Below are 22,747 nucleotides of genomic sequence, written 5' to 3' on the forward strand. Positions count from 1 at the left end.
ACCCTACGTACAACAAAAGTAAATACTGCCTGGCCTTGTGCCATCCTAACAATCATTGATACGTTTGATCTCATTGTTGCAGCCACTCAGTTAATCCATTTTGTTGAGCGTCTTCTTCTTTTTCACTGACATCTACTCTCCTGAGCATGATGTCCTTCTCCAGGGACTGGTCCTCCTAATAAGGCATCCAAAGTACATGAAACAAAGTCTCACCATCCTTGATTCTAAGAAGCATTCTGGCTGTACTTCTTCCAAGACAGGTTTCTTCATTCTTGTGGTGGTCCGTGGTAAAATCATTCTTCTTCACCAACACCATAATTCCAAGGTATCAACTCTCCTTTGGTTTTCTTTATTCACTGTCCAACTTTTGCAAGCACATGAAGCGATTGAAAATACCATGATTGGATCAGGTGCATGTTACTCTTCAAGGTGACATCTTTGTTTTTTAACACTTTAAAGAGGTCGTTTGCAGCAGATTTGCATAATGCAATACGTGTTTAATTTCTTGACTAGGTGTCGACTGTGGATCCAAGTAGAATGAAATCCCTGACAAAGTCAGTATTTTCTCCGTTTATCATGATATTGCTTATTACCCCAGTTGTGAGGATTTTTGTGTTCTTTACATTGAGGTGCAATTCATACTGAAGGCCGTAGTTTTTCATCTTCATCAGTAAGTGCTTCAAATCCTCTTCACTTTCAGGAAGCACGGTTCTTTTATCTGCATATTACAGGTTGATGAGTTTTCCTCCTATCCTCATGCCACATTCTTCTTCATATAGTCCGCCTTCTCAAATTATTTGCTCAGCATACAGATTGAAAGTATGGTAAAAGGATTCAACTTTGATACACACCATTCTTAACTTTAAGCCTTGCAGTATCCCCTTGTTTTCTTCGAACAACTGCCTCTTGGTCTAAGTACAGGTTCCTCGTGAGCACAATTAAGTGTTCTGGAATTCCCATTCTTTGCAGTGTTATGCATAATTTGTTATGATCCACACAGTTGAATGCATATATATAGTCAATAAAACACAAGTAAACGCCTTTCTGGTATTCTCTGCTTTAAGCCAAGATCCATGTGAAAACAGCAATATTAACTCACATTCCACATCCTCTTCTGAACCTGGCTTGAACTTCTGGCAGTTCCCTGTCAATATGCTGCTGCAACTGTTTTTGAATGATCTTTGGCAAAAGTTTACTTCTGTGTGATATCAATGATATTGTTCAATAATTTCTGCATTCTGTTGGATCATCTTTGATTTTTTTTTCTTTTTTTAATAGTGCTTTAAGTGAAAGTTTACAAATCAAGTCAGTCTCTCATACAAAAATTTATATAGACCTCACTATGTATTCCTAGTTGCTCTGCCCCTAATGAGCCAGCACACTCCTTCTCTCCTCCCTATATCCCCCGTGTCCATGCAGCCACCTTCTGTCCCCCTCTGCCTTCTCATCTCCACTCCAGACAGGAGCTGTCCAAATAGTCTCATGTGTCTACTTAAACGAAGAAACTCACTCCTCAACAGTATCATTTTCTATCTTATAGTTCAGTCTAATCCCAGTCTGAAGAGTTTGTTTTGGAAATGGTTCCAGTCTTGGGCTAACAGAAGGTCCGGGGACCATGACCTCCGTGGTCCTTCTAGTCTCAGTCAGACCATTAAGTCTGGTCTTTTTACAAGAATTTGAGGTCTGCATCCTACTGCTCTACTGTTCCATCAGGGGTTCTCTGTTGTGTTCCCCGTGAGGGCAGTCATCAGTTGTAGCTAGGCACCATCTAGTTCTTCTGGTCTCAGGCTGATGTAATCTCTGATTACGTGGCCCTTTCTGTCTCTTCAGCTCATAGTTACCTTGTGTCTTTGGTGTTCTTCATTCCTCTTTGTCCAGGTGGGTTGAGACCAATTGATGCATCTTAGATGGCCACTTGCTATCTTTTAAGACCCCAAACATAGATCACAAAAGTGGGATGCAGAATGTTTTCTTAATATATTTTATTATGCCAATTGACCCAGATGTTCCCTGAAACCATGGTTCCCAGACCCCTACCCCTGCTATTCTGGCCTTTGAAGCATTCAGTTTATCCAGGAAACTTCTTTGTTTTTTACTTAGTCCAGTTGTGCTGACCTCTCCTGTATTGTGCTTTCCATTTCCTTCACCTAAAACCGTTCTTGTCTACTATCTAAGTAGCAAATACCCCTTTCCCTCCCTCCCCCCACCCTTTTAACCATCAAAGAATATTTTCTTCTGTATTTAAACTATTTCTTGAGTTCTTATAATACTGATCTCGTACAGTATTTATCCTTTTGCAACTGACTAGTTTCACTCAGCATAATGCCTTCCAGATTCCTCCATGTTACGAAATATTTCATGGATTCATCATTGTTCTTCATTGATGCACAGAGTTCCATTGTGTGAATATACCATTATTTCTTTATCCATTCATCCATTGATGGGCACCTTGGCTGCTTCCATCTTTTTGCTATTGTAAACAGTGCTGCAGTGAACATAGGTGTGCATGTATCTGTTCACGTGAGGGCTCTTATTTCTCTAGATTAAATTCCAAGGAGTGGGATTGCTGGATCATAAGGTAGTAGTATTTCTAGCTTTTTAAGGAAGTGCCAATTCGATTTCCAAAATGGTTGTACCATTTTACATTCCCACCAGCAGTGTATAAGAGTTCCAGTGTCTCCACGACCTCTGCAACATTTATTCTTTTGTTTTTTTAAGTAATGCCAGTCTTGTTGGAGTGAGATGGTATCTCATTGCAGTTTTGATTTGCATTTCTCTAATGGCTAAATATCGTGAGCATTTTCTCATGTGTCTGTTAGCTGCCTGAATGTCTTCTTTGGTGAAGTGCCTGTTCATATCCTTTGCCTATTTTTTAATTGGGTTATTTATCTTTTTGTTCTTGAGTTTTTGCAGTAACACGTAGATTTTAGAGATCAGACACTGATCGGAAATGTCATATCTAAAAACTTTTTCCCAGTTTGTAGATAATCTTTTTACTTTTTTTGTGAAGTCTTTGGATGAGCATAGGTGTTTGATTTTTAGGAGCTCCCAGTTATCTAGTTTCTTTATTCCGGTGTTTGTGCATTGTTAGTAATGTGTTGTATACTGTTTATGCCATGTATTAGGGCTCCTACCACTGTCCCTACATTTTCTTCCATGATCTTTATTGTATTAGATTTTATACTTAGGTCTTTCATCCATTTTGAGTTACTTTTTGTGCATGGCATAAGGTATGGGTCTTGTTTCATTTCTTTGCAGATGGATATCTAGTTATGCCAGCACCCTTTGTTAAAGAGGCTCTCTTTTCCCCATCTAACTGACTTTGGGCCTTCGTCCAATATTAGCCACTCATATGTGGACAGATTTATGTCTGGATTCTCAATTCTAATTGGTCTATGTGTCTGTTGTTGTACCAGTGCCAGGTTGTTTTGAGTACTGCAGCAGTATAACATGTTCTAAAATCAGGTAGTGTGAGGCCTCCCACTTTGTTCTTCTTTTTCAGTAATGATTTACTTATCTGGGGCTTCTTTCCCTTCCATATGAAGTTGTTGATTTGTTTCTCCATCTCATTAAAAATTGTCATTGGAATTTGGATCGGAATTGCGTTGTGTCTATAGATTGCTTTGGATAGAATAGGCATTTTTACAATGTCGAGTTTTCCTATCCATGAGCAAGGTATATTTTTCCACTTACATAGGTCTCTTTTGGTTTCTTGCAGCAGTGTCTTGAAGTTTTCTTTATATGGGCCCTTTACATCTCTGGTCAGATTTATTCCTAAGTATTTTATCTTCTTGGGGGTTATTGTAAATGGTATTGATTTGGTGATTTTCTGTTTATTGGTGTGGAGGAATCCAACTGATTTTTGTGCATTTATCTTGTATCCTGATACTCTGCTGAACTCTTCTATCAGTTTCCATAATTTTCTTGTGGAGTCTGTAGTGTTTTCTGTGTATAAGATTACGTCATCTGCAAACAGATATTTTTACTTCTTCCTTACCAATATGGATGCCCTTTATTTCTTTATCTTGCCTAATTGCTCCGGCTAGAACCTCCAGCACAATGTTGAGTAAGAGTGGTAATAAAGAGCACCCTTGTCTGGTTCCCGCTCCCAAGGGGAATTCTTTCAGACTCTGTCCATTTAGGATAATGTTGGCTCTTTGCTTTGTATATATGAACTTTATTATGTTGAGGAATTTTCCATCTATTCCTATTTTACTGAGAGTTTTTACCATGAATGGGTGTTGGACTTTGTCAAATGCCCTTTCTGCATCATTGATAAGATCATGTGTTTCTTGTCTTTTGTTTTATTTATATGATGGAGTATATTGATTGTTTTTCTAATGTTAAACCATCCCTGCAGAACAGGTATGGATCCCACTTGGTCATGGTGAATTTTTTTTTTTTTTTTGATATGTTGTTGAATTCTACTGGCTAGAATTTTGTTGAGGATTTTTGCATCTAAGTTCATGAGGGTTATTGGTCTGTAATTTCTTTTTTTTTTTTTTTTTGTGGTGTCTTTACCTGGTTTTGGTATCAGGGATGTGCTGGCTTCATAGAATGAGTTTGGGAGTATTCCATCACTTTCTATGCTCTGAAAGTAGTAGAGGTGTTAACTCTTCTCTGAAAGTTTGGTAGAACTCTGCAGTGATGCCATCAGGGCCAGGGGTTTTCTTGTTGGGATTTTTTAAATAACCTTTTCAACCTTTCCGTTTGTTATGGGTTTATTTAGTTGTTCTACCTCTGTTTGTCTTAGTTTAGGTAGGTAGTGTGTTTCTAGAAATTCATCCATTACTTCTAGGTTTTCAAATTTGTTAGGGTACAATTTTTCATAGTAATCTGATATGATTGTTTTAATTTCAGTTGGGTCTATTTTGATATCACCCATCTCATTTTTATTTGGGTAATTTCTTTCCCCTCCTGTTTTTCTTTTGTCGGTTTGGCCAATGGTTTATCAATTTTGTTAATTTTTTCAAAGAACCAGCTTTTGATCTTGTTAACTCATTCAGTTGTTTTTCTGTCCTCTGTTTCATTTAATTGTGCTCTAATTTTTATGATTTGCTTTCTTCTGGTGCCTGAGGGTTCTTTTTTTCTATTGGTTCAAGTTGTTAGGATAATTCTTTGATTTTGTCCCTTTCTTCTTTTTGGATGTGTGCACTTATTGCTATAAAGTGACCTCTGAGCACTGCTTTAGCTGTGTCCCAGCGTTTCTGATAGGAAGTGTTTTCATTCTCATTGGATTCCAAGAATTTCTTTATTCCATCCTTAATTTCTTCTATAACCTAATCGTTTTGGAGCAGGTTGTTGTTCAGTTTCCAAGTGTTTGATTCTTTTCCCTGCTTTTTCTGTTATTGATTTCTACTTTTATGGCTGTATAGTCAGAGAAGATGATTTGCAATATTTCAATGTTTTGGATTCTCTTAAGGCTTTCTTTATGACCTAATATGTGGTCTATTCTAGAGAATGTTCCATTTGCGCTGGAAAAAAAAGTTGGCTGCTGTTGGGCGGAGTGTTCTGTATATGTCTATGAATTCAAGTTGGTTGATTGTGTTGTTTAGATCTTCTGTGCCTTTACTGAGATTCTTTCTGGATATTCCGTCTTCCACCAAAAGTGTTATAGTCTCCCACTATTATTGTGGAGCTGTCTATCTCACATTTCCATGCTGTTAGAGTTTCTTTTATGTATCTTGAAGCACTGTCACTGGTTCTGTAAATATTTGATATGATTTTATCCCCCTGGTATATTGTCCCTTTAATCACTATATAGTGTCCTTCCTTATCCTTTGTGATGGATTTAATTTTAAAGTTTATATTGTCAGAAATTAATGTTGCTACTCCTGGTCGTTTTTGATTGCTGTTTGCTTGACATATATTTTTTCCCATCTTTTGAGTTTTAGTTTGTGTCTTTAAGTGTAATGTGTGTCTCTTGTAGGCAGCATATAGACGAATTGTTCTTTTTATCCATTCTACCACACTCTGTCTCTTTACTGGTGCTTTTAGTCCATTTACATTCAGCATAATAGTGGATAGTTATAAGTTCAGTACTGTCATTTTGATGTCTTTTGTTTGTGTGTGTTTTGCACAGTTTCTTTTTTCCTCTTAATTTTTTGTGCTGAGTAGTTTACCTTTACACACTGTCTTTTCCTCTTATTTGTTGTTGTTGATTTCGTTTTTGCTGAGTTTTTTTTTTTTTCTTGTATTTTATTTTGGTGTGTAGGATTGTTAGTCTCCATGGTGGTTACCTTAACATTTACCCTTTTTTTCTAGGTTTAAACCAAACTTTTATATTGCCTTGACTTCTGTCCATATGAAAGATCTATGACTACATTTTTTAGTCCCTCTTTATTGATTTAATGTTGTCATCTTGTACATAAGGACATCACTGTTTCCCTGTTTGAGCATTTTTTTATCTTGATTTATTTTTGCAATTTCCCTATCTGGGTTGATATCTGGTTGCTCTGTCCTGTGTTCTAGTCTTGGGTTGATATCTGATATTATTGATTTTCTAACCAGAGAACTTCCTTTAGTATTTCTTATACTTTTGGTTTGATTTTGACAAATTCCCTAAACTTCCATTGATTGGAAATATCTTAATTTCGCCTTTGTATTGGAGGGACAGTTTTGCTGAATATATGACTCTTGGCTGGAAATTTTTTTCCTTCAATGCTTTATATAAGTCATCCCATTGCCATCTTGCCTGTATAGATTCTGCCAAGAAGTCTGAGTTTATTCTAATTGACTCTCCTTTGTAGGTGACTTTTCATTTATCCCTAGCCATTGTTAAATTTCTCTCTTTATATTTGGTTTTGGCAAGTTTGATTGTTTATGTCTGAGTGGCTTTCCCTTGAGATCTACCTTATGTGGGGTTTGATGAGCATCATAGATATCTTCACATCTTTCACAGTATCAGCGATATTCTCAGCCAAGAAATCTTAAACAATTGTCTCTGTATTTTCTGTTACTACTCCCTGTTCTGGTACTCAAATCACTCATAGGTTATTTCTCTTGATAGAGTAAAACATGATTCTTAGGGTTTCTTCATTTTTAAAAATTTGTTTATCTGATTTTTCTTCAAATATATTGGTGCCAAGTGTTTTATCTTCAGTCTCACTAATTCTGCCTTCATTTCCTCTTTTCTGCTCCTCTGACTTTCTATTGTGTTGTCTAATTCCCAGGTTTTATTGTTAATCTTCTCAACTCTGATTGCTGTCTCTCTATGGATTCTTGCAGCCTATTAAATTCTTCATTATGTTCTTAAATAACCTTTTTAATTTCTTCAGCTGCTTTATCTGTGTGTTCCTTGGCTTGTTCTGCATTTTGTCTGATCTTCTTCCTGATGTCTTGAAGGGTTCTACATATTAATCTCTTGTATTTTACATCTGGTTATTCCAGGAATATATCTTCTGCTGGAAGATTCCTTGATTATTTTGAGAGCTTGTTGAAGCAATTGTGTTCTGCTTCTTTATGTGATTTTTTATTGACTGTTTTCTCTGAGCCATTTAATAGTTATTATATTAATTTATTTTCTGTTTGCTTACTGTATCCTAGCTTCTTGATTTGTTTTTTTTTTTTTTTTTTGATATGCCCAAGTAAGCTTCTTGAGTGAGCTAGCTTGATTATTTTCACCTTTAAATCTCTAACTTCCTGTCATCAGATAGCTAGAGCTGTTAGCAGGTATAGGAGCTTAGGAGTTCATTTTCTTTTCTTGTATGGATTCATCTCAGGTGTCTAGGTACTTGGTCATCAAGTGTGTGGTACAGGCTCTGTCCTACAGTCTGAGAGGGGCAGGGGTGACTGGTGTAGGCACGGGTATCTGGTTGCAACAGGGAGTCACGCTGTGAACAAGGCAGGGGCTGACAACCATCCCCTGAGTGTCTGTGAGGAAAGCACATCCCTGTTTCCTAGAGCACACAGGTGGGTGGGTTCTGCAGCTGGACCTTGGGCACTCAATGCTTTTGGTTGTAAGGAGTGGGAGGTACCAGGTGTCCTTGGACCCCTGTCACGAGTGGCTAGGTGATGTGGCTTGAGCCACCAGCCCTCAGGTCCCTCTTGTGGGTAGGTGAGGACAGTGTTTAATAGGCGAAGTGGTGTCGAACATCAAAATTCCACCTCTCCAGCACACAGCTAAAACAGTTGAAGTCAGATCTCAAGCACATACACCACTGCAGTAATAAGGGTCTAATCAACTTGAACTTGCGTAAAAACAATTTATGGTCTGTTCCGCAGTCAAACCCTTGCGTTGTTCTGACGGATGATGTTGAGCTTCTCAACCATCTCTTTTCACAGATGTAGTCAACTTAATTCCTGTGTTTTCCATCCAGCGAGTTCCATATGTACAGTCATTGTTTATGTTGTTGAAAGAAAGGTTTTTGCTTTGAAAATGTCCTTGGTCTTGCAAAATTCTATCATGTGATCTCTGGTGTCATTTCTGTCACCAAGGCCATATTTTTCAACTACCAATCCTTTCCAAATTTCACATTTCCAAATTTCACATGCCAGTCACCAGTAATTATTAATGCAACTCATTGCATGTCTGTTCAATTTCTGACCACAAAAGTTAGTAACAATCTTCAATTTCCTCATCTTTAGCATTAGTGGTTGGTGCATAAATTTGAATAATAGTCTTCTTAGCTGGTCTTCCTTGTAGTTATATGGATATGATCCTATTACAGATTGTGTTGTACTTCTGGATAGGTCTTGAAATGTTCTTTTTGACAATAAATGCCACACCATTCCTCTTCAATTTGTCATTCTTAGCATAGTTGACCATCTGATTGTCCAATTCAAAGTGGCCAATGCCAGTCCATTTCAGCTCACTAATGCTTAGAAGATTGATGTTTATTTGGTCCGTTTCAGTTTTGATGACTTCCAATTTTCCTATATCCATACTTCATATGTTCCATGTTCCAATTATTAATGGATGTTTGCAGCTGTATGTTCTCATTTGAGGCAGGTGTCCCAACTCAGCAAATGAAGGTCCCAAAAGTTCTACTCTATCCAAAGGTCAACTCTACTTTGAGGAGGCAGCTCTTCCTCATTTGTGTTTGGAGTGCCTTCCAACCCAAAGGGCTCTTCTTCTAGCTCTATATCAGATACTGTTCCACTGCTATTCATAATGTTTTCATTGGCCAATTTTTTCAGAAGTAGACTTCCAGGTCCTTCTTCCTAGTCTGTCTTAGTCTAGAAGCTTCACTGAGACCTGACCGCCATGGATGAAACTGCTAATAGTTGAGATACCAGGGGCATAGCTTCCAGCATCACAACAACACACAAGCCACCGCAGTACGAGAAACTGACAGACACAGAAGAAAACTTTATGTGATTCAGGTTAAACATTTTTGTCAAGAAAATTTCAGAAATTTCCTGGAGCACTGGTGGTGCAGTGGTTTAGCATTTGGCTGCTAACCAATAGGTTGGCAGTTCAAATCCACCAGCAGCTTCTTGGAAACCCTGTGCAGCAGTTCTACTCTGTCCTGTAGGGTCACTATGAGTCAGAATCAACTGCATGGCAACAGGTTTGTGAGGTTTTTTTTCTCTTTTTTATGAAACTCATGCAGCCCTGGTGGCACGGTGCTGAAAAATCTGTTGCCAGTCAAAAAGGTTGACAGTTCAAATCCCCCAGCCACACCTTAGAAGCCCTATGTGGCAGTTCTACTCTATCCTATAGGGTCTCTATGAGTCAAAATTGACTTGAAGGCTGTGAGTTTAGGAAGCACGTATTGACACATGGTGTCAACATTAGTGATGTTAGATTTTAGTACTTCGTTAAGCAGGTGGTAGACAGATCTCTTCTCTGTAATCATATATTTTCTCGTTTGCATTCAGCTAATAAGGTGTTGGTTGATAATTTTGTATCAAAGAAAATCATATTCACCAACAAATTTATGTTTAATGGTTTAGTATCCATTGATGATTTTTGCCTAAATCAGTTATTTTGATGGGATTTGTAAATTATTATTTTTTATTTTTCTCATTCTTTATACTTTTCTTACCTGGCTTTTTTCTATAAAACTAGAATATTAATTATCAACTCAGGATAAATTACAATTATTTCTCATAAGACCAAACAAATGTGTAATTCTTATCCTTTAATGATCAATATTCAGAGAAAAAATACAGTAATAATCATCTTCACTAGGGACAAATTGTTCTTGCTCTCCTCCTTTTTGTATATCTCTCATTCATAAGAATTTAGAGATTTTTTTTATTCAATGCGTTAGAAATTATTTTAGTCTTTACTCCTTTTGATACGCAAATCTACCCATCAAACTGTTTCCTTTGTCCTTTGAATGTGTACTCATGGCTTTGAGTACTTTCATGCTATCTGGGCACACTTTGATGTCCAAAGCTAGAAAGTTCTTTTCCTCTCCCAGATCCAGAATTACCCTTCTCTCCTTGTGGCAGATAATGACATCTAGTAACTGACATGGATTGAAAGGTGTCCCCCAAAATTATGTGTATCAATTTGGCTAGACCATGATTCCTACTACTGAGTGATTGTCTACCATTTTGTCATCTGATGTGATTTTCCTATGTGTTGGAAATACTACGTCTATGATGTTAATGAGGTGGAATAGACCTCAGTTATGTTAATGACACAAGGCTCTATCTATAAGATTGGATTCTATCTTGAGCCAATTCCTTTTGAGATATAAAAGAGAGAAAGGAGCAGAGACAGGGGGCATCATAACACCAAGAAAGCAAGCCCAGGAGCAGAGTGAGCCCTTTGGACTCAGAGTTCTAGCTCAGAGAAGCTCCTTGTCCAGGAGAAGATTGATGAGAAGGCCTTCCTCCAGATCCCACAGACGGAGAAAGCCCTCCTTGGAGCTGATGTCTGAATTTGGACTTCTAGCCTACTAGATTGTGAGAAAATAAATTTCTCTTTGTTAAAGCCATCCACTTGTGGTAATTCTGTTACAGCAGCAGTAGATAACTAAGATGGTACCAAGAACTGGGCAATAGAGGTATTTCTCTTACAGAAGATTATTGTTTTTGATTCTTCCAGTAGCAAAAGAGAAAATGTATTTTTTCCAACATTAGTTCATGTTGGTATTCCTAGTTCAAATACAAATTAACAGTGTTTTCATCCAGAGTCTTTGACTTTTATCATTTCCCTTACATTTTAATATCATGTTTTCATGTCATCTGACCCATTTTTGCCTTGCTGTTCTACAGGTGGAATGTCATCCTTATCTCAACCAGAGCAAACTTCTGGATTTCTGCAAGTCAAAAGACATTGTTCTGGTTGCCTACAGTGCTCTGGGATCTACTCGAGATAAAAGATGGTAATGAGGACAATGGAGAGATTATCTAAAACACCATTATTGAAGAAACATTTTTAATATACTATACCCTATTTCCTGGCGTTAATGCTCAACTGCATGGGTAAAAGGGGGAGAGAAGCTGTAGAAATACTTCTTTATAACCCTTTCACCCAGCCCAATGCTTTTACATTGTGTGTCTGGTTATAGTCAATGTAAAAGAACTTCTGAGAATGGAAAGAAAGTTAAAAACAATACTAAGAATGTGTTATTCAATCAATTATTCACAAATAGGGGAACACACAGCATATATAGCGTATACTACGTGTTCCAAAAAAAATGTGACAGCATCAGGGTTAGTATAGTCAGAGAGGAGCAAAGAGAGTCCCAGAAGTCTAAGCAGTTTCAGATGGCTTATCAGAGATTCATTAAAATATCCTTTGAAACCCTTTCTCTTCTGAAATGTCAGTTTTCTTAAGAAGACAAATGTTGCAGTTCTTGGCCAAGGGAGGGGCAGGGCTGGGGGGGTGCGGAGTGGAGGGTAAGTAGGCAGGGAGGACCTGCCTGCTGAGGAGATGCAGATAGCTGGGCTGAGTACCTATTTGTCTGGAAAATGGGCTAGGGACTCAGCATGTTAAATTTACAGTTAAATCTAAAGAAGCAAACTAGTTCATTACCTGTAAGGGCTAGGTTACTGATTATCTTAAACTATGTCCAGTGAGACCCAGTCATTCGGCTATATTCTCTGGGCTTGGCATATGCAACTCTAATTTTAGTTTCCACATCAAAAATAAACATCTACATTAAAAGCTATACATATTTCATATTTCAAAAACTGAGACAAAAGTTATAAACTGAAGTCATGATTTTGACGTTCTTTTAAGAGATTGACATTTTTCAAGTAATATCCTCCATAAGCATCAGTTATCTTATGTCTAAAATCAGGAAAATAATAAGTAACTCCCAAGTTTATGAGGATAGAAAGAAATTACTATCTGGCATCATTTTTTAAACTTCTGTACAGATATTATACACCATAATTATTCAAGTCTTCCCATTTCCCTTCCTACTCTCATGTCCCTTCTCTGGCTGTACCCAGAGAAGAAAAACAGCCAGTGAAAAGTAAAAGGAAGTCCAAGGGCCTGGAACCATTGTTTTCAAATGAAACCTACTGCCATCTAGTCGATTCTAACTGATAGTCAACCCTACAAGACAGAGTAGACCACAGCGTTTTCAGGGCAATAAAGCTTAATGAGAGCAGTCTGCCACGTGTTTCTCACAGAGCAGGGCTTTGAACTGACAACATTCTAGTTAGCTGAGAGTCTCCAGGGATTCTTCTTTCAGACTAAAGAGAGCATCAAAATGACCTGGAAGGATTTTTAAAACATGGAATGCTGAGCCCTCATCAACTCTGATTCAATAGATCTGGGTGATTTGCACTAGCATTGCATTTCTAACGTGTTCCTATATGATGTAGATGATGCTGGCCCAGGGACAACATTGGGGGAACTACTGGTCTAGAGGGGACCACCTTAGTATGTTTTAGAAGCTCCTGACAAATTAAGAATTCTGCCTCATGTGTTTTGCATTTCTGCATGTCCTTCCAGGGTGGACCAGAGCTCCCCTGTTCTCTTGGATGATCCAGTTCTTGGTGCCCTGGCTAAAAAGCACAAGCGAACCCCAGCCCTGATTGCCCTTCGCTACCAGCTTCAGCGTGGGGTCGTGGTCCTGGCCAAGAGTTGCAATGAGAAGAGGATCAAAGAGAACATGCAGGTGATGAGCAGGCTGATGGGCTTCCAGGAAACTAAGTCATAACCTTCACAGGTATCCTTCAATGTAAGGCTCATGGCAACTTAGGGCCATGTTGATTTCCTTGAGGTTTCCATATGTGCATTTGCTAGGGTTTTTCTCCTTCATGTACAACAACAGGAGAGGTAGCATGGCTGCATGGAAAAGGATTGGACAGAAATCTGAGACTTGAACTCTAACCTTCCCTGCAATTTAGTCTGTAACCTTGTGCAAAAGGCATGTCGTTTTGACATTTCTAAAAAGAGGTAATTGGATTAGGTGATTTTTCAGTCTTCAATACACTAGGATTCTTTTACCAGGAACTAGTTGAAGGCTCTGAGTCACACTCTCCCTATATGTGTCCACCTAACCAGACACAATGGATGATCCCCCATCTAACCTGCTGGGTCCCTAAACTGTGAACACCAAGGTCCTGGTGACAATCTCTTCCTCCCTGAGTACAGAGAGAGGCCCTATTCCTGGAGAAACCTAAAAAGTTGTTACCTGTTAATAAAAATATAAAATAATTAATTTACATTGCATAGAAGATATAGAAGGAAAATTACGTTTCCTCCCAACCTGTAGCTCAGTTCCCAATCATCTGATCTTCCTTTCCATACCAATCTCTGTTGGCCTTTTTCTGGTAACTTCCCAGATATTGCCTACATATTAAAGTATATATGTTCTGTAAAAATTATTGCAAGCCACACAGACTGGTATGACATTACTTTTAAATGTTGATTTCAGAGACACAAGTTTTAACTTTGATCTGAGAACACATACACTTTCAAAGTCAAGCAAGAGCTGTCAGTCAGTATGAGAATTGTATCAATTGAGTCAGTTTGCTTGCCACAACTTTCTAAAATGTGAACTGTATCACAAACATAAGAGTGTATAAAATGTTAACCATAGTTAAAAACATAACAAAAACCTGAACACCTGAGGATCATTCAGGTTATGAAATTGCACATGACGCCTGTCTGAAGCTCACTGATCATTTCTCCCTCCATGGGGGTATCCATTCCTCTAACTTTCGTAATAATCAATTGTTCCTTTGACTGTTCTCACAGTTTTGCTACTTAAGGGTAGATCACTTACTATCTTTTTTAATCTACCTGTTTTAAAACATTCTGTAAGTGGAATCACACTGCATTTCTCGCATTAAACTTTGTGAGATTCATTCCTGTGATGCATGCAGCTACAGTTTGTTCATTTTTACTTCTGCATCATCTTACGACTCATGACTTTGCAATAATTTATTTATCCAACTACTGTTGGGGCATTTGTGTTGTTTGATTGCTTGTTTTTGTCATTTGAATAATCCTGCCAGGAACATTCTTGTATGTGTGTGCTGGTGATACAGGAGTGAAACTGATTGGTAATAGAAGATGAGCAGGTTCACATTTATTAATATCAAACTTTTTCCAACCTTGTTTTATTTAGTCATATTTCTGTGAGCGACATAAGACATTCCTCCTTGCTCCACATTTTAGCCAGCATGTGATATTACTAGCTTTCACCTTCTTGCCAATCTACTTCTTCTGGTCACAGGGTAGATGAGGCCATGGTACATACAGGCTATTAGGCCTATTGACTAGTTTTTTCTATGAGTCTTTGGCTTCCTTCTTTCTCTTTTGTTATGGATAAGTAGAAACCAATAGATATATCTTAGATGGTTCCTCAGTAGCTTTTCAGACCCCAGACACTTCTCACCACATTGGGTTGTAGAACAAACACTTTATAACCTATATCATGACAAAGAACTGAGCTGTCCCACGAGACTATGGTCCTAAGCCTTCAAAGTTAGAAAACTAATTTTAAGAGGCGTTTCTTTGCGTCTAAGTAGTATTCTTAGCTGCGTCCCCTATGTGGCTTATTTATATATGAATATACATTCATGCACACACATACTTGTATGTACATATGCCTATAGATATATCTGTGCACACATGCATATGTACCTGCATGTTCACACCCATACACATATATGCTTATATACATATTTGTGTAATCACACATCTATTTTTTAGTTGTTGTTGATGTCGTTGCAAAAATATATTTGTCATATCCTTTACCAAAAACATCCTTTTCTCTTGCACTCTTCAGTGACATCATTTACCTTTGTCAAGCTGTGTGCACTTCACCCACATTCAATGCTCTCTTTACCAACACCAAAAATAACAATTGTCTACGATCTTGAGAGTGCTTCTGGCTATCCCCCTCTCCACTCATCTCTGGTAACCACCAATGAGTGTTGGTCTCTCTCTCTCTCTCTATATATATATATCTATTCTGGTCTTATGAAAAGCAATTATATAATATTTGTTTTTTCTGATTGGCTAGTATTAATCAGCATAACGTCCTTCATATTCATCCATGATATACTATATAAGAGGACTCATCATCATTCTTTATGGCTGTGTAGTATTCCATTGTATGTAGGTACCACATTGTGTTTATCCATTCATCCATTGTTGGGCAGTTACATCATTTCCATCTTTTTGCTATGTGAATATTGCTGTATTGAACACAGGTGTGCATATGTCCCTCTATGTCTCTTTTATTAGATCTCTAGAGAATATACCTAGGAGTGGGATTGGTGCATCATAAAGTATTTCTACCCTCTTGAGAAAGTGGCTTCATCATTTTACAGTCAGGCCAGCACTGGTTAAATGTTCTAATCCCTCAAAACTTTGCCAGCATTTGTTGTTTTCTGTTTTTTTGTTTGCTGCTTGGTTTTAACAGTGACATTTTTGCAGGAGTGAGATGGTATCTCATTGTAGTTTCTATTTGCATCTCTCTAATGGCTAGTGTGGTTAAGAGCTCAGGCTGCTAAACAAAAGGTCAGCAGTTTGAATACAACATTCGCTCTTTGGAAATGCTATGGGGCAGTTTTACTCTGTTCTATACAGTTGCTATGAGTCCAAATTGAATTGATGGCAATGAGTTTGGTTTTTTGCTTTTTTTAATGGCTAATGATCACAAATTTCTTTTCATGGGTTTGTTGGCCACTTTTAATATACTCATAAAATGGTCCTTTGTGTTTTTAATACCAAATTTTTATGTCTAAAAATTCTGTATACTTGTTTTAATAATTTTCTTAATCATTATATAGTTTCTAGTGTGAATATTTTTTAAATATACCACCACAATTATTTTATAGTCCATGAATGCCAATATTAATAATCCTAGTGGTTTGTTTTACTGTCTTTTATACCAACAGGCTCTCATTTATGATGACTTATTTCCATACATATTCAGCTAGTTTTACCTGTGAGCTCCTCATTTTCGTCTTAATTTTATTTGTGATGTCCTTTGACACCACGGATGAAAGTGTGGCTCTCCAGGACCCAGAGAAGAGTTATGTCAAGCTCCTAGAGACACAATCTGTCCAAGGCTGGGCTCTCTAGAGGCACAAAACCAGTGAAGCATAAATATAAATATATAGAGAGAGATTTATTTTGAGGAAAAATCTCATGCAATTGTGGAGGCTGGCAAGTCCCAAACCCAAGGGTAGCCAGCAAGCTGAAGGCTTCTTTTCACTCACGTGGTTGCATGGGCTGTGGAACCAAAATCTACGGCTCAGGAGGTAGGCTTATGGCTCACAGGGTTGCAGGAGCTGGTGGATCCAAAATCAGGTGGTAGGCCCTCGCTTATGTCCTATGAACTGGAGGTCAGAGATGACGATTTGGGTGTAGGATCCAGAAAGGTTGAGATTTGGCAGAACACCTGTATGTATTGGATACAGATCACACCCTCAAGGAAACTCCCCTTTCAACTGATTGGCTCTTGATATCAGATCACAAGATGGATGATTATTATATAATATCTAAAAAACTAAGTCACCGAGAATCATGGCCTAGCCAAGTTGGCAAATAACATGAATTATCACAGTCCACCCCTTGTCAACTTGGCACCTGTACACATCACCCAAAACTTTAAAACATCTCTAAATAAAGACAATTATAAAGTCATACTTGCACCTAATATGACACAACCAACATGCATACAACCAAAAATGCACTAGCCCTGTTTATATATTATAATTTATAATAAGTAATGGAGTAAGGGAGGGAAGAAAACAAATATACTTGATATACATATGTTGTTGTTAGGTGTCATCAAGCTGGTTCCAGTCCATAATGACCCTAAGTACAACAGAACAAAATACCGCCCAACCCTCACCATCTTCACTATTGTTGTTATGCTTGAGCCCGCTATTGCAGCCACTGTGTCAATGCATCTCATTGAGGGTTTTCCTCTTTTTCACTGACCTCTACTTTATCAAGCAATATATAAATACACACACACACACACGTGTATGTATGTATAACAGACAGACACGTATATATATGTAAGGTCACAGAGACAGAATGCTAAAATTTTGTGCGTGGGTGACTAGGGGTAATAGTGAGTGGTGCCATTCCCATTTCCAGCCCTTGGTTCCTGGGCTCATGAATCCTGGGCATGGGAGAAAAAGCATCATATATTAGACACTGGTTTAGAGCATATACAGTCTCCTGGAGAAGATTACCCCAACCCTGCAATATATTACCACTTAGCTGGTGCCGCAATTGTGTCTTTAGAACACCATTCCATTGCTTTATCAAGCCAGCTGGTTCAGGATGACGGGGAACATAGTAGGACCAGTGAATTCCATGAGCAGAGGCCAATAGCTGAATTTCATTTGCTGTGAAATGAGCTTCTTGATTCAAGGAACCATGATAGTGGACAAGTACACAGATGGTAATTTTGACAGAAACACTGCGTGCAGGGAAGGCAAATCTGTATCCTGAGTTAATTTCTATCCCAGTAAGAATAAAATGCTGCTCTTTGCATAATGAAGTGAACCAATGTAATCCATGTACCACCAGTTTGCTGGCTGATAGTCTCTAGCAATAGTGCCATATCAGGGACTCAGTGTAGGTCTCTGCTGCTGGCAGATTGGGCAGTCAGTAGTGACTATAGCCAAGAAAGCCTTGGTGGTTCAAAGTGCACGTTGCTGAGCCCATGCATAACGTCCATCTCTCCCATCATGCCACTTTTTGCATAAGCCCATTGGGCAGTGACAGGAGTGGCTGGGAAAGAGGCTAACTCCTATCTACAGGATAAGTCATATTACCCACTTGGTTGTAAAAATCCTCTGCTGCTGAGGTCGTTATTTGGTGAGTGTCATGGATTGAATTGTGTCCCCCCAAAATGTGTGTCAACTGCCTAGGCCATGATTCCCAGTATTGGGTGATTGTCCACTATTTCATCATCTGATGTGGTTTTCCTAAGTATTGTACATCCTACCTCTATGAAGTTAATGAGGCAGGATTAGAGGTAGTTATGTCAATGAGGCAGGACTAAACCACAAGGTTAGGTTGTATCTTGAGTCAATCTCTTTTGAGTTATAAAAGAGAGAAGACAGCAGAGAGAGAGGATGTCTCCTATCACCAAGAGTGAAGAACCAAGAGAGGAGTGTGTGCTTTGGACCTGGGGTCCCTGCACAGAGAAGCTCCTAGAACAGGGAAAAATTGATGACAAGGACCTTCCCCCAGAGCCAACACAGAGAGAAAGCCTTGCCCTGAAGCTGTCACCCTGAATTTGAACTTCTAACCTCCTAGACTATGAGAGAATACATTCCTGTTTGTTAAAGCCATCCAATTGTGGTAATTCTGTTACAGCAGCACTAGATAACTAAGATGGTGAGCATTCACATGAGACACAAACATCTTCATTTCTTGGTCCCATTCAGAGAGGTCCATCCACATGGCTCTTCCCCATACCTCCTTGTCACCTGTTTCCCAATCAGGTTCCTTTCAAGGTCCTCACCAACCAGCCAAACCATTAGCCACACCCCAAGATTCAGCATACAATTGCACATCTGGCTCGCTCTCCTTCTGAGCAAAATAAACACGTACACTGCTTGCAGTTCTTCCCACTGCGGGGGGATTTCCCTGTGTCACTGTCCTTCAGGGAGGTCCCAGGGAGGAGCTGCATTGCTGCCACTGTCCACTTTTGAGTGGTGACTACATATAATGCAGAAATATTTATAAACCAGGAGCAAGAATTCTCTTCCCCAGTCAACTCTGCATGAGGCCTAAGGTGCAGACTGGGAGAAGGAAGACAGTGTGACAGGACTGGGAATGATGAGGATTTCGGCCACTTCCTCGTGTCACATATTTATACCCTCAGGTCCTGCTCGAGTGCAATCTCCTATATATAACTTCTATTTATGGATGGTATGCTGAAATGCACATCTGATTTTACGACACTGTGAGTCAGACAACACCCACTTCATTATGGGCAGCTCGGGCCAAGTGACAGTTAAGGATATGTGTCAACATGGCTGGTCCATGATTTTCGGTTATTTGGCATATATGATGTAATCACCATACATAATATGATCTGTTGTGAGTGGCCAATGACTTGGAAGGAGAGTTTCGTGAGAGGTAACTGCATCCGGTACATATAAATACTCTGACAAAGCTCACCTTCTTTGGATCCTACATCCAGCTCATCATCTTCTGACCTCCAATTCTTGGGACGTGAGCCAACAGCCATACATCTGACCTGCAGATTTCGGGATCTGCTACCTCCTGCAACCCTGTGAGCCACCAGCCTTCCATCTAACCCTATTTGTGTCCATCAGCACTTACAGCATTGTGAGTCATGAAAAGCCTCCAACCTGCCACTAATTTGGAGTCACTAGCCTCCACAACTATGTGAGCCATTTCCTTGAAATAAATCTATCTGCGTGTATGTGTGTGTGTGTATATATATATATATATATATATATATATATATATATATATATATATATATATATTTCACTGACTTTTCTCCTCCACAGATCCAGCCTAAGACAGGTCACACGGTGACTTGATGTCCCGTGGTTAAGTGTTCACTCTCTACTACGGCTCAAAACAAGACAAAAGCTATTTCTCAAAAGGAGAGTAGTTATCTGCAGAAGATGGTAGACCTTTGCTCCAAAATTAGTGTTTCACTAACAGGGGCCTGCCAAAGACTCCAAACAGTATACCTATCTGTCACTGACATTTTAAGAACTATTGAATTAGCCAGATTACATGGCCCGATTGGCAGACACACTTGTACAGTAGCCTGACCATGTGGCACACCCTCTGTTCTTCTGGGCACCACTCAAAACTAGCAGTTTTTCTAGGCTGTTGATAAATAGGCCAGAGTAGCACACCCAGATAAGAGATATGCTGCCTCCAAAATCCACACGGAACCATCAGGCATTGTGCCTCTTTTTTAGTTGTATGTAACAACTTATTCTTCATTTTAGAAGGAATGTCTTGACTTGTTCCACACCACCGGACTCCTAGAAATTTCACTGAGGTGGAAAGTGCCTGAATTTTTGTCAGATTAATTTTCCACCATCTAGAATGCAAATGTCTTACCCATAATCTAGAGTCATTGATACTTCTTAGTAAGCTAGTATAAATGAAATCTTTTCTTCTATTTTAGTTTCTACCTGGTATTTGTTAGTATTTGGAAAATTCACTGATTTTTGTACCCAGCCATATTTTTGTTTATACTGATGATTCACTTGGACCAAGATTGGAAATTATATAATCTGGAAGTAATTTATTTTTTTTTCTTTCTCTTGATAGGTTTTTGAATTCCAGTTGACTTCAGACGACATGAAAGCCCTAGATGGCCTAAACCGCAATGTTCGCTATTTTACTGCTGCGTAGTAAGTATTGTTCACTGAATAGTAAGTATTGTTGGTAAAGATATTGCTTCAGTGAATTTTCAGCTAAGGAAAGTAGGAGAGCTGTTAAAATTTAAGTCAATACCAGAAAGATAGTGGCCAGTTTTAGGAAGGGATGAGACGTGAACTTACCCAAAACTCTCAGACTGAGTTCACCACAAAGTTCTATTCACCGGATCAGCAAAAGTGTATGAGGGACTCAGGGTTAGCATGAACATTCACCCATACTCTACTCTCCTCAGTCCACATACTTTCCAGAGAAAATCAACATCACTGATGATTTTAACTCTTCCGTGTTTGCCTTTCATCTCTACAACAGAGTACTGGACACATACCTTGGGTATTAGAGATATCACTTAATGAAATGGGTCAAAAAACAGTTTTTGTCATTGTCCTCCCCTAAACCTGCTCAATTTCTCAAAGCTGCTCAATCAGACTAAAATCTCCAGCCCTCTGCTCCAAGCCAGAGATTTCCATCACCTACACTAAAAAAACCTTGTAAATTTGAGGTCTTAATAGTTTTCAAATCTTGCCTACTCTTTCGTCTCATGTTTATTCAAGACCCAAACACTGCACTCACCTCCTGAAAGAATTGCCTTTGTATAAGAACTTGTGGCTTTGATTTTCTGAAATACAGAACTCTCAATGCATAGGTTGAAGAAGGCTAAGAGAAAAGAGATTAAAGCCAAGAAAAGAGCGTGGAGACAAAACCTCAATGTTGGAGACCATTTTTAGCCTACAAAATTCTTGACTATTCCCACATGCTCTAAAATATAGGACTCTGAGAAAGGGCATTCTACTGTAGGAATTTTTGCTCATAATAGATATAACGTGATCATGTGTGAAAAGGGACTAGCACAATGACACATCATTAGTACTCAAAAATGGGTAGGTATAGTATTATCATTGGTAATATTTTTATCAGCATACTGAAAATTAGGGAAAAAAACAGAAAAATGATGTAAAGAAAAAGAGAAAGTGGGAAGCAATCAGTAATTCCAATCATTATTTAAATTACAATTAACCATTTTGTATCACTTTATACTTTCTGTTGTTATTATACACAGGGATCTCACTATGTAGGAAGCTTCTTGGAGACAGTACCATATCTTATGTATGTCATTATATCCATTTCTGAGTAATGCAATAGGTGACATGTTGTAGGAAAAGAATGAATTAGTGAAGTGGAGTACAATTGCTATCTACAATCTGTATCACTCTAAAATATTTATTTGTGTTAAGCATAAACCTGGACTTATCTCTGTTCAAAACAAGACAAAATTAATTTATGCTTTCCCTGAAAATTCAAATGAAAACACACAGCACATCTCTCTTTTTTTGCTGATGTAGATAAGGGAGGGCAGTATATTTGTGGATTTGCATCTGTGTGCTACGTTCCAGGCATGGGAATATAATTTTAGTTGTTTAATTATTATTGTCTAGAAACATTTATTATAAAGACATGCTTATGAAATTATGAAAGGCAAGCTTTACAAGCAGCTAGGAAATAAAATATTCAATTTGCATACTAATGCCAGCTTCTTAGAAACCTCTGATGTTATTGAAATAGTCTTTGGATCTACATTATGCATTTTTCTTTCTCATTCTAGTGGTACTGGAAACCCTAATTATCCATTTTCTGAAGAGTATTAAAGAGGAGGGGTTTGTTGTGACTCCTTCCAGAAGACCCTGCATGTGAATATGATGCAGGAAACGTCTCAGATGCTGGTGATGAGAAAGAGCACCCCTGCTGGAATCCATGCTGCTTAGCAACGCACACTCAGCTGGAGTTGTGACAGTAGCTCAGCAAGGGAAAGCACTAAATTCTTGTCTTTTTTTTTTTTTAAAAAAAAAGAACAAAGATTTTTTCTCCCTGAAGATTCTTATCCATCTTGGTCTCTTATTAATTACTTACTTTTTTACCTTGTTTCTTTCAGGTCCAAAGCTCTGATTGGCCTAGAAGGTTGGAGGCATGGGA

General features: G+C 38.5%; 1 protein-coding gene across 1 annotated transcript in view; it reads left to right on the plus strand.

Moving 5' to 3' along the window:
• Positions 1–22,545, plus strand: part of LOC126075020 (aldo-keto reductase family 1 member C3-like) — a 31,807-nt gene extending 9,262 nt beyond the window's left edge. The window contains exons 6-9 of the mRNA XM_049882084.1: positions 11,173–11,282; positions 12,866–13,031; positions 20,669–20,751; positions 22,380–22,545. Of these exons, the coding sequence (XP_049738041.1) occupies positions 11,173–11,282; positions 12,866–13,031; positions 20,669–20,751; positions 22,380–22,422 (402 nt within the window). The 3' untranslated portion in view covers positions 22,423–22,545. The remainder of the gene's footprint in view (positions 1–11,172; positions 11,283–12,865; positions 13,032–20,668; positions 20,752–22,379) is intronic.
• Positions 22,546–22,747: the final 202 nt, after the last annotated feature.

This window comes from Elephas maximus, chromosome 4 (genome assembly GCF_024166365.1).
Source record: "Elephas maximus indicus isolate mEleMax1 chromosome 4, mEleMax1 primary haplotype, whole genome shotgun sequence".
NCBI lineage: Eukaryota > Metazoa > Chordata > Mammalia > Proboscidea > Elephantidae > Elephas > Elephas maximus.